The sequence below is a fragment of the Procambarus clarkii genome, chromosome 22 (assembly GCF_040958095.1).
Source record: "Procambarus clarkii isolate CNS0578487 chromosome 22, FALCON_Pclarkii_2.0, whole genome shotgun sequence".
In the NCBI taxonomy this organism is placed as follows: Eukaryota; Metazoa; Arthropoda; class Malacostraca; order Decapoda; family Cambaridae; genus Procambarus; species Procambarus clarkii.
In genome coordinates, this window is record NC_091171.1 from 26328112 (window position 1) to 26340188 (window position 12077).

A 12077-nucleotide genomic window follows, 5' to 3' on the forward strand; every position below is an offset into this window, starting at 1 on the left:
TTTTGGTATCACTGGGCGCGAAGTATCTAAAAGATATCTCCAAGATAGAAAGTGTATCCAAATGTCACGGGGACAGGAGTTATTGAACAATGGAGACGGGAGTGTGAAGGGAGGGGGGGGGGTGTGAAGGGGGGGGATGCAGGGAGAGGACATGGTGTGATGTTGAGAAAGTAATGAGGGATGAAAAGGCAGAGGCGTCCGACTATTGGGACGCCTATTGGAACGTCTATTGGGACGTCTATTCCGTCTATTGGGACGGAAGAAGAGACACGGGCGGCCGTCTACTGGGAGGGAAGAAGAGACACGGGCGACCGTCTACTGGGAGGGAAGAAGAGACACGGGCGACCGTCTACTGGGACGGAAGAAGAGACACGGGCGACCGTCTACTGGGACGGAAGAAGAGACACGGGCGACCGTCTACTGGGACGGAAGAAGAGACACGGGCGACCGTCTACTGGGAGGGAAGAAGAGACACGGGCGACCGTCTACTGGGACGGAAGAAGAGACACGGGCGACCGTCTACTGGGACGGAAGAAGGGACACGGGCGACCGTCTACTGGGACGGAAGAAGAGACACGGGCGACCGTCTACTGGGAGGGAAGAAGAGACAGAGGCGTCAGAGTCTCTTCTTGTCTTAATGTTGCATCGGCCGGTGCAGATGTCAACAAGGCTCAGCTTGGGATGAACAACAATAACCTTCTCTTATTAGTGATAAATAGTTTAACTGTTGTTTAGTTCATTGTTCAGCCATGTTAATAGTTGCCTTGTCCTGTCAGTTTATTATATGTAGAGTTCCACTCTTATACCTGTGTTTGTTCTGGTCGGTACGAGTTGTTCCATGTTCACCTCTCTTGTGTTGTTCTCTGTTCACCTGTCTTGATGTTGTTCCTTGTTTAGCTCTCTTGGGGGTGTTCCTTGTTCAGCTCTCTTGGGGGTGTTCCATGTTCAGCTCTCTTGTGTTGTTCTCTGTTCACCTGTCTTGATGTTGTTCCTTGTTTAGCTCTCTTGGGGGTGTTCCTTGATGCTTACGTTTCTTGTGTCCGTGTTTTCCTCTGAATGTATCCCTGTATCACCTTAATCCAGTCCCTGGCTTTAGCTGCTATGTCGTTCTGGAACTTCTTTTTTTGTATGCATCTCTCCTGTAGTCCCCTCTTCTGTAAACTCTTCTTCTGTAATCTCTCCTTCTGTAGTCTCCTCTTCTCTAGTATCCTGCCTCTCTGTTGTCTCCTTTCCTGTAATCTTCCCTCCTGTAGTCTTCTTTGTGTATGTTCTTGTCTTCCTGTAGTCTTGTGGCCTTCTGCTATGTGTGTCTGGTTACTCGTGTGGCCTGTAGCTGCCCTGGCCTCCTCCTCCTCCTTGTCTCTTCCTCTTCTCCTCCTCCTTGTCTCTTCCTCTTCTCCTCCTCCATTTTCTTGTCTCTTCCTCTCCTCATACGTTTTAAACATTTAAGAATGAAAACTAAGAATACAAGAGGGTGACGAACCATCCCGGTAGCTATAGAAAGAAGGTCTACACACAAAGCCATCAACCAAACCCTCCTCTCAACTAATAAGTCGCATTTTTTACGCAACAAATGAAAACCTATTCAGAAAAATGACGTCTATCAGATATTTACTGAATTTCTTGGGATCGTATGTTTCTGGCTAGGCCAAGAGGCTGATTTTTTTATTTTTACGGAGTGGCAAATCAAGAGAACGGGCGGCGTATGACGTCACGGGGCTAGGAGAAGGGCGGGGCGGGTCGGTGGGCGGCGGAGGCTGGGGTATATAGAGTGCTGCCACCCTCCACACAGCCGCACTCCTCCCTACACCCTCCCTCCTTCAGTACCTCCTCCACAGGCGACCAAGTAAGCTCATCCTTCAAGCGCCAAGTAATCAGTATCACTGACCACTGATCACCCTGGGAAGCGGACAGTGACCACTGATCACCCTGGGGAGCGGACAGTGACCACTGATCACCCTGAGGAGCGGACAGTGACCACTGATCACCCTGGGAAGCGGACAGTGACCACTGATCACCCCTGGGGAGCGGACAGTGACCACTGATCACCCTGGGGAGCGGACAGTGACCACTGATCACCCTGGGAAGCGGACAGTGACCACTGATCACCCCTGGGGAGCGGACAGTGACCACTGATCACCCTGAGGAGCGGACAGTGACCACTGATCACCCTGAGGAGCGGACAGTGACCACTGATCACCCTGAGGAGCGGACAGTGACCACTGATCACCCTGAGGAGCGGACAGTGACCACTGATCACCCTGAGGAGCGGACAGTGACCACTGATCACCCTGAGGAACGGACAGTGACCACTGATCACCCTGAGGAGCGGACAGTGACCACTGATCACCCTGGGGAGCGGACAGTGACCACTGATCACCCTGGGGAGCGGACAGTGACCACTGATCACCCTGGGAAGCGGACAGTGATCACTGATCACCCTGGGAAGCGGACAGTGACCACTGATCACCCTGAGGAGCGGACAGTGACCACTGATCACCCTGAGGAACGGACAGTGACCACTGATCACCCTGGGGAGCGGACAGTGACCACTGATCACCCTGGGAAGCGGACAGTGACCACTGATCACCCTGGGAAGCGGACAGTGACCACTGATCACCCCTGGGGAGCGGACAGTGACCACTGATCACCCTGAGGAGCGGACAGTGACCACTGATCACCCTGAGGAGCGGACAGTGACCACTGATCACCCTGAGGAGCGGACAGTGACCACTGATCACCCTGAGGAGCGGACAGTGACCACTGATCACCCTGAGGAACGGACAGTGACCACTGATCACCCTGAGGAGCGGACAGTGACCACTGATCACCCTGAGGAACGGACAGTGACCACTGATCACCCTGGGGAGCGGACAGTGACCACTGATCACCCTGGGGAGCGGACAGTGACCACTGATCACCCTGAGGAGCGGACAGTGACCACTGATCACCCTGAGGAGCGGACAGTGACCACTGATCACCCTGAGGAGCGGACAGTGACCACTGATCACCCTGAGGAACGGACAGTGACCACTGATCACCCTGAGGAGCGGACAGTGACCACTGATCACCCTGAGGAGCGGACAGTGACCACTGATCACCCTGAGGAACGGACAGTGACCACTGATCACCCTGAGGAACGGACAGTGACCACTGATCACCCTGAGGAGCGGACAGTGACCACTGATCACCCTGAGGAGCGGACAGTGACCACTGATCACCCTGAGGAACGGACAGTGACCACTGATCACCCTGAGGAACGGACAGTGACCACTGATCACCCTGAGGAGCGGACAGTGACCACTGATGCTCCTCAACACTATGTGACGCTTGACGCTCTTCACACAGAACAAAATGTTAACGTTTAGTACACTTCAGTCACTGGCCTCGAGATCTTCACTAAGTCATTAACTATTTCAACAGCTGACATTTCTGTTTAACTTGGATTATAACCAATGAACAGATCCACAGGAGGCTTGATGTGGATTTTGAACCCAGGCGCGCTCTAGTCAACTGTACCACGACATGGTTACCTTACCTTACCTTGAGGTGCTTCCGGGGCTTAGCGTCCCCGCGGCCCGGTCGTCGACCAGGCCTCCTGGTTGCCGGACTGATCAACCAGGCTGTTGGACGCGGCTGCTCGCAGCCTGACGTACGAGTCACAGCCTGGTTGATCCTGCCTGGTTGATCAGCCTGGTCAGAAGAATTGCAACCTGGAGTGCTACTGCACCCACCAAGATCCCGAGGCTTCAACTGAACCCTAACCGGGGTTCCACACAATCCCCCCATGCACTCAGGCTCTGTCAACCAGTGGTACTACCTCTGACCTCTCCTTCCATACACACAGAAATCACATTAACGTGATATTTATCAGGTCAATGTGATTTCTCTGTGTAGTGAGATAAACCAATATTGCCCAAACGTTGTCAACAGTTCAGTGGGCAACTTTGCTTTTCCAATGACTATTTCTGGACAAATTATTTGCTGGACAATCAGTCCTGTGTCCCAGACCTGTGTTCCAGACCTGTGTCCCAGACCTGTGTCCCAGACCTGTGTCCCAGACCTGTGTCCCAGACCTGTGTCCCAGACCTGTGTCCTAGACCTGTGTCCCAGACCTGTGTCCTAGACCTGTGTCCCAGACCTGTGTCCCAGACCTGTGTCCTAGACCTGTGTCCCAGACCTGTGTCCCAGACCTGTGTCCCAGACCTGTGTCCTAGACCTGTGTCCCAGACCTGTGTCCTAGACCTGTGTCCTAGACCTGTGTCCCAGACCTGTGTCCCAGACCTGTGTCCCGGACCTGTGTTATGAGACGCTCTTCCATAAGACCTTCAGTCACCAGGTGCAGACCATGGTGGGTGTGGCGTCATCCCTGGCCATGGTGGGTGTGGCGTCATCCCTGGCCATGGTGGGTGTGGCGTCATCCCTGGCCATGGTGGGTGTGGCGTCATCCCTGGCCATGGTGGGTGTGGCGTCATCCCTGGTCATGGTGGGTGTGGCGTCATCCCTGGCCATGGTGGGTGTGGCGTCATCCCTGGCCATGGTGGGTGTGGCGTCATCCCTGGCCATGGTGGGTGTGGCGCCATCCCTGGCCATGGTGGGTGTGGCGTCATCCCTGGCCATGGTGGGTGTGACTCGCCCACTCCATGTCAAGTACGCTGTGTGGTTCATCGGACCACACTGACCTGCCCATCTTGTCCCGACCAGAGGAGGGCAGACCATGCTTAGTGCAGACTAAGTGACCACGTGCAGTGCCCTTCCAGACCACCAGGGTATATGTTGTGCCCTCCCAGACCACCAGGGCATATGTTGTGCCCTCCCAGACCACCAGGGTATATGTTGTGCCCTCCCAGACCACCAGGGCATATGTTGTGCCCTCCCAGACCACCAGGGTATATGTTGTGCCCTCCCAGACCACCAGGGCATATTTTGTGCCCTCCCAGACCACCAGGGCATATGTTGTGCCCTCCCAGACCACCAGGGTATATGTTGTGCCCTCCCAGACCACCAGGGTATATGTTGTGCCCTCCCAGACCACCAGGGTATATGTTGTGCCCTCCCAGACCACCAGGGTATATGTTGTGCCCTCCCAGACCACCAGGGTATATGTTGTGCCCTCCCAGACTACCAGGGTATATGTTGTGCCCTCCCAGACCACCAGGGTATATGTTGTGCCCTCCCAGACCACCAGGGTATATGTTGTGCCCTCCCAGACCACCAGGGTATATGTTGTGCCCTCCCAGACCACCAGGGTATATGTTGTGCCCTCCCAGACCACCAGGGTATATGTTGTGCCCTCCCAGACCACCAGGGTATATGTTGTGCCCTCCCAGACCACCAGGGTATATGTTGTGCCCTCCCAGACCACCAGGGTATATGTTGTGCCCTCCCAGACCAGCAATGACGTGTTATGTATCTAAGGACCTTGGTCACATGACATTATGTGAAGGAAAAGTACTTACTATTCATGAGATAATCATGTTAATCATTGAGACAGTGTGGTTCACGCATTCTAACATTTATCCTTAAGAAACCTTTCCTTTCATAAACAAACATTTGGATTTATATATTTATCGTGTGTACAATTATAATCCACGAGTTTCATTCACACACAAAAATGTATTCTGTTGAATGCCACAGAGTTCTTATATTTTTTACAAACTATTTTCTTTATTAATTCACCAATACAATATTTCAATACAATATTTTCCTGCCCGAAACGCTTTGCGTAATAGTGGCTTTAGGCATTGTATGTACTAGCTCTATCTATAAAGCCAACAAACTTTGTAAAATCTCTTTATGTATGTACCTTACCTAAATAAAAATTATTATTATTATTATTATTCTCATATGCTCATATTTCTCATAGTAGTTCTCTTTTGTTTCCTTACTGTCCATATTAAGCATCTGATCATTGCAGCCTCCAGTCAAAATACCTTGCCGGTGGAGATACATTCATAACCCCAATTCTGACTAATAAATTGTATAATTTCATGTTTTTCTCCGTGGTCACATATCTCATTTCTCATCAGAGATCAGATTCTCATGAATTTGATCTCATGGTTCATCAGATCATCTCCCTCTCAGATTTCATCCATGATACATAGCCTCTCCTCAGCCATGACTCTCCTCTCTGCCAGCATGAAGACCGTAATCCTCTTCGCTGTGGCCTCCGTCGTCGCCGCCCGCATGGCCTACCAGCTCCCAGATGGGTTCCTGGAGATCCTGGGCGGTGACCCCAAGCAAGTCTTCTCCTGTGAGAATCGTCCCTATGGCTACTACGCTGATGTGGCCAACGACTGCAGGATCTTCCACATCTGCCATCCTGAACTGGATGAACTTACTGGCGGGGTAGGTCTTCTCAATCCTCATACTTAAAGAACTTAAATAGATTTGATGATTACCTTATGGCAGTACATAATAACTGAAAGTTATCCATCCCTAAATATAAAATTACACGGATTCAGGGTTGGACAAAAAGTAATCCTGTTAATTTTCAGATTCTCCGGCAAGATCATTTCTCCTTCATCTGCGGCAACCAGACCGTGTTTAGCCAGGAGTCCCTCACCTGCGCCCACTTGGAGGAGGCTTCGCCCTGCGACCAAGCCGAGTCTCTCTACGACATTTCCAACGCTGATTTTGGCAAGATTCCGGAGCCGACCGACCAACCCGTCCTCTCAGAATAACGTCGCTTTTCACTCGTATGCGCGCTATGGCCAAAAACTGACATTATGTGAAATGAAATCGGTTTCATTTCAAATGAAACTGTCCATTTTGTCTCGTTTTCTGTTTGGGTCCTCCCAGCTTCGTCTGTTAGGTTAAGAGAGGACAATTTCAATTAACGTTTTTCACTACATTTTGAAACTTTAGGAGAATTTCCTACCCTCCTAACCTACCAGAGGACCTTTAACTTATTGTTTTGAAAAAAAAATCCAAAATTCATTTAAATTTTTTCATTTTCAAATTACGTCAGTTTTCGGCCATACGGGCAACCGGCTAAATTCAGACGTAATTTGTAAGAGGAGAGTTTGTTGAAGCTTGTAGAACAGTTGAGTGTGTGTTGCTGGTGCCCGTGTTGTTAGTCATCCAATATATTAATATGTGTTTAAATGATTTATTAAAGTTTATACAATAAACTGTTTAATTAATGTGTTTTGTAGAAGTTAGGTTGAGTTGTTCCTTTGTGTTCTACATGTGTAGCTTTCCTGTTTGTTCCACGTGGCGGTACACGATAAACTCCTCGTGTTCTAATGTGGAAAAATAAATCAATGAAACTTTTTAACTCGGAATATCCAGCATTGTTAAACACCGCAGGTTCACTGGTGATATTATTTTGTGTGCAATATATATTGTGTCACTCCTCTGCTGGGCAGACAGTGAACCTGCGCACACGTGCAGGCACCCTGCAGGCGCAGGCAGGCACCCTGCAGGCGCAGGCTGGCACCCTTGAGACGCAGGCTGGCACCCTTTAGAAGCAGGCTGGGCCTGCTCACCTACACCTCTTGCTTTAATATTTCTGTACATGTCCCACATCATTAAAAAATGAACCCTCTGGTGTATTGTGATTGCCACCCCCTAACCGTCACGAAGAAAATAATAAACTGAGACGTATATTTAGAGAAAAATAATAAAATAAGAACAAATAATCTAAAAGGGGTAGATGTATTAAGATAAATTACTACAGGACTGTGAGGAGTCTTGGGGCTCTCCTACGTGTGATAATACATAGATAACGACTGTCCTTTTTGGAAATAGCCACCTACTTAACCTCGAATTAGAGGATATACAGGAGATTGTTGACCAGACCACACACTAGAAGGTGAAGGGACGACGACATTTCGGTCCGTCCTGGACCATTCTCAAGTCGATTGTCATCACAATCGACTTGAGAATGGTCCAGGACGGACCGAATCATCGTCGTCCCTTCACCTTCTAGTGTGTGGTCTGGTCAACATACTTTAGCCACGTTATTGTGACTCATCGCCTGCATATACAGGAGATTTCCAGATTGTAATGACTTCAAAACCACTATGTAACTAGTGCTATTATCTATTCTCTATCCATGGTTAGGCTGGGTTAAGTATCCCTAAGAATTTAATTTACAGAAAGCCAAATTCTTCAAACCGTTTCAAAGAAAAGGAGCTCAGCATATAAATTTTACATTTTAAACCAATGATTTATATTACAATAAAGTTATAACTTGAGAATACCTGGTTTAAGAAAAAGGTTTATTTCCCAGTTTACAAATACAATATTATTGGAACTAATATAATTTCAGACCATCACAAATACCTGGATAACTAACCAGGTGGTTTGATCCAGGCATTGGGACGCTATTATATTATTTGTATAAGAGAAAGATAGAGATAGTCAGCATAAAGACAGCGAGAGACAGACATACAGAGACAGATATAGACCTGCAGAAAAACCGGGTCGACCAGGGTAAAAAGAAAAAAAAAAGATAACTGAGACAGAAGAAGAAACAGACATAGGGAGAGAGGGAAGGAGAAGGGGAGAATGAAATTCAAGACAACACGAAACAATGGGTGTAAATTGGACAAGTTTAGATTTAGGAAAAACCTAGGTAAATACTGGTTCAGTAACAGGGTTGTTGATTTGTGGAACCAATTACCGCGTAATATAATAAAAGTAGAATCCCTCGATTCTTTCAAGCATAGGTTAGACATATATATATGAATGAGATTGGATGGATATAAATAGGAGCTGTATCGTGTGGGCCAATAGGCCTTATGCAGTTACCGTCATTCTTATGTTCATATGGATGTTTGAAGAGGGAGAAGAAGACGGGATATCTGAAGAGAGGGAGGAGTCAGGTGGAGAGGGAAGAAAGGGGAGAAGTGATAGGGGGGGGGGGGAGATTGGGAGAAAGGGTAGAAAGGGGCGAGGGATCTGAGAGAGAGCAGGGACATATGTTGGGGGAGAAAGGTGGAGTGAGGAAATATGAAAAGAAGTGGGGATGGGAAGAGATGAGAGGTGGGAGACGGGAATGGAGGAGAGACTAGGGTTCAGCCTGGTAACCCTCCACCCACTCCCCCTCCCTAGTACAGCATATAAAATACGTTCAAACTCTTCTTACAAGCTGACTCCGACTTATTACAGCATACTTGTTGTTCACACTAGATTCCTGCTTCACCCATAAAACTCAACTGTCCTCCTTCCTTCTACAGTTTAACTCACCTTCTCTACCAATCCACCATCATCCATTTGTTAAACATGTCGCAACCATTTTCAAACACTCCAAAATCTGTTGAGTTATTGCTTATTGTACCCCACATCTCTCAGACATTTTCATTCCTTACTTCATTTTCTTTAATATCACAACACGTATTTGATTGCATTTGACCTGGAAGTCTACTCAGCAAGTCTACTCAAGATAAAGCAGTCGATCTGTCCACCCTCCCTTATGCTTGTGAGACCTGTATCGCCTATAGTTTGCCATTTCCATTCCATACCATTTTTATCTGAGCTGCCTGCAGAAGTGGCTTTGGGCGAGATGGCAGGTCAAAGTGTCAAATACAGATATTCTTGCACAGGCTGGGATGACAAGCATCCACACTATACCTTGCAAGGAACAGCTCAGATGGGCTGGCCATGTATGCATACCCGATGAATGACTGCCCAAGATGAAGTTCTATGGTGAACTAAAACGGGGAAAACATTCTCTTGGAGGGCAAAAGAAGATATTTAAATTAATCTCTAACCCTCGAGGCTTTCCAAAAGAATTGTGGCAAACTCTGAAAGCTAGGAGAGCATTGCTGAAGATTGCTCAGTCTGGAACAGACAAGTTCATGCTGGTGCAGTAGCTTTACAAACAAGACAATGATGCTGCAGAGAAAGAGTCTTATTGCAAGTCCTGGGCTGGTGGCTCCCCTTGTCAGAAACCCACACTTCCATGTCCCAACTGCAACCGAAAATTCTGGTTTCAGACTGGACTCATCAGCCATTTCCTAACCCACTCGCACAAAAAATTAATAACACCCGAGTGATGTTCATTGACTTTGATGATCATCACATCACAAAATAGTAACAAGAACCAACAAAACTGGCAAAGAGAAAATCTTGAAACCTGCATCTTCAAAAACAAGATGTCATTATTTAGTCATTAGGAAGTTTGTATCTACAAACTAAGGAAATAAAGGTGCCAACAAATATTAGAAAGTCCTCTCATTTGCAGAGTGGTAGACAGTTGGAACAAGTTAAGTGAGAGGGCATGGAGGCCATAACCGTGAGTACTGTAGTTTTAAAGTGTCATATGACAGAGTACTGGGAAGATGGGACACCATAAGCATAGCTCTCATCCTGTAATACACTTGGGTAATTACACTTTATGCTTATACCAAGGTACCTCCCAAGGTCAAACTACAGACCATCCCCAGGATGCAACACTACATTTCCGTAATTCTCAGCTATTTAATGCTAGGTGAACAGAGCATTAGACAAAAGGACACATGCCCAATCATTTCTGCCCCACCTAGGAATCAAACCTTAACCACATCCACACAAATAATGGACGAAGGTGACATGACGCATACCTTGTATACACCTACATTCATATCAAACCAATATTTCATTACACCATTAATTCTTGTATATACACTACTTCCTCTAAGATATTTCACATCTCTGCAAGCTCCAAACATGTTTATCACTATTTCTATATTAACTTTATCATACCTTTACTAAGATCATAAATTAACCCACGTACATTTGGTCAATCAGGTTAAGTGCCATATTAGGTCTTATTAGTAACTGAAAGGGTGACTGCACAGTCTCTCTTTTACCTAGGACCTTTAAAAACACTTAACAGGTTTCCTGTACCCAACAATTATATAAACCAGCACAGGACAGTATACCACTTGACAACAGTAAGATCAGTAATTACCGAAAGAAGGCATTAAGCTGGGAAGACTGTGTAGGACTTGAGGACAGATAGCATAAGAATGAATATAATTAAATCCCATGTATTATTTCAATTAAGTAAACTTAACTAAGATGAAATTAGCAAGGTATACAAACTACTTTTTTGGCCACAAAAATGCATTCAAAACAGTGTTTTATAACACTGAAAAACAGCGAAGGATAGTTGCTGTCAACTCTCGCTGTCTAGGGCTGAAACCCGGCCAAAATTTCTCAAGATGTGAGGTAAGCATTATACTGCAGCCTCACAGGCACTTATGGGATAAGAATTTTTGCAAGTACTAAACCAATGGAATATAAACAAACCTTTGAAAATAGCCAGAATTGAGTTACGAGATATCAGTTGGAAAATGTTGAAATGGTAAAGAATCAAATAAAATTTCAGTCAAGATTAAACAGGAATCTTAAGGCAAAAAAAAAAATCAATGCATATATGTACAGAATAAAGCCAATGAAACACAGTACTGGAATTTATTTCTAGACATATTACCAATAAGACATCTAATGTTAATCTTCAACTTTATCTTGCCCTTGTTTGTCCCTAGTTGATCATGCAGTTGTTTCGGTTGCCATACTATATTATTCACTTTAAAAGGTACTGTACAGAGAAAGACTACTAGTTTAATCACAGCATGAAAGATTGTAAACAAACTGGATATGTTTCTATTCCATAAAGACCTGGATAAATACTAGCCTGGAAATAGGATTGTTGATTTGTCACAAATTACCCAGAAACATAACTGAAGAGGGATCGCTGGGTTGTTTCAAGTGAATGTTAGACATATTATAATCATTATTATTAAATATATATATGAACAACTTTGGGTGGATATAAATAGAAGCTGCTTTGTACAGACCAAAAGGCCATCTTTAATTTCCTTTATTCTTATGTTTGTAACAGTTATGACTTAAATTATGACATGTTCCCTTGTTACTGGAATGCATCTACTATACAGCATAGGACTGTACTATGGGACACATATTGCACGTAGGAAGTGTAAATGCTTAGCAAACCAAAAATGCTGCTTCAGTGATTTGTCAAAGTTTTATTCCATGTAGTGGTTACAGTTTTATCAGCTTGTCTCGCAAGTGAGAATGACCTGGCTCCGATTTCTGGCCAGGATTGGGCTGGTTTCCAAGTT

General features: G+C 46.2%; 2 protein-coding genes across 3 annotated transcripts in view; one reads left to right on the plus strand and one right to left on the minus strand.

The window, feature by feature from the left end:
- Positions 1-7549, plus strand: part of LOC123758309 (U-scoloptoxin(01)-Cw1a-like) — a 207017-nt gene extending 199468 nt beyond the window's left edge. The window contains exons 1-3 of one of the 2 annotated variants that reach the window (XM_045742531.2): positions 1825-1846; positions 6138-6348; positions 6498-7549. In XM_045742531.2, coding sequence (XP_045598487.2) covers positions 6139-6348; positions 6498-6683 — 396 coding nt within the window. In that variant the 5' untranslated portion in view covers positions 1825-1846; position 6138 and the 3' untranslated portion in view covers positions 6684-7549. Of the gene's footprint in view, positions 1-1824; positions 1847-6137; positions 6349-6497 lie in introns of those variants that run through there. The other variant, XM_069329615.1, reaches the window with a different exon arrangement.
- LOC138367467 (uncharacterized) lies at positions 1026-1445 on the minus strand. Its single transcript, XM_069329130.1, has one exon. It carries the CDS (start codon positions 1443-1445, stop codon positions 1026-1028), a length of 420 nt encoding a protein of 139 aa, XP_069185231.1.
- Positions 7550-12077: the final 4528 nt, after the last annotated feature.

Excerpts from the sequence above, each read along its gene's own strand:
- LOC138367467 (XM_069329130.1), bottom strand. The coding sequence starts at position 1,445 with ATGTTTAAAACGTATGAGGAGAGGAAGAGACAAGAAAATGGAGGAGGA.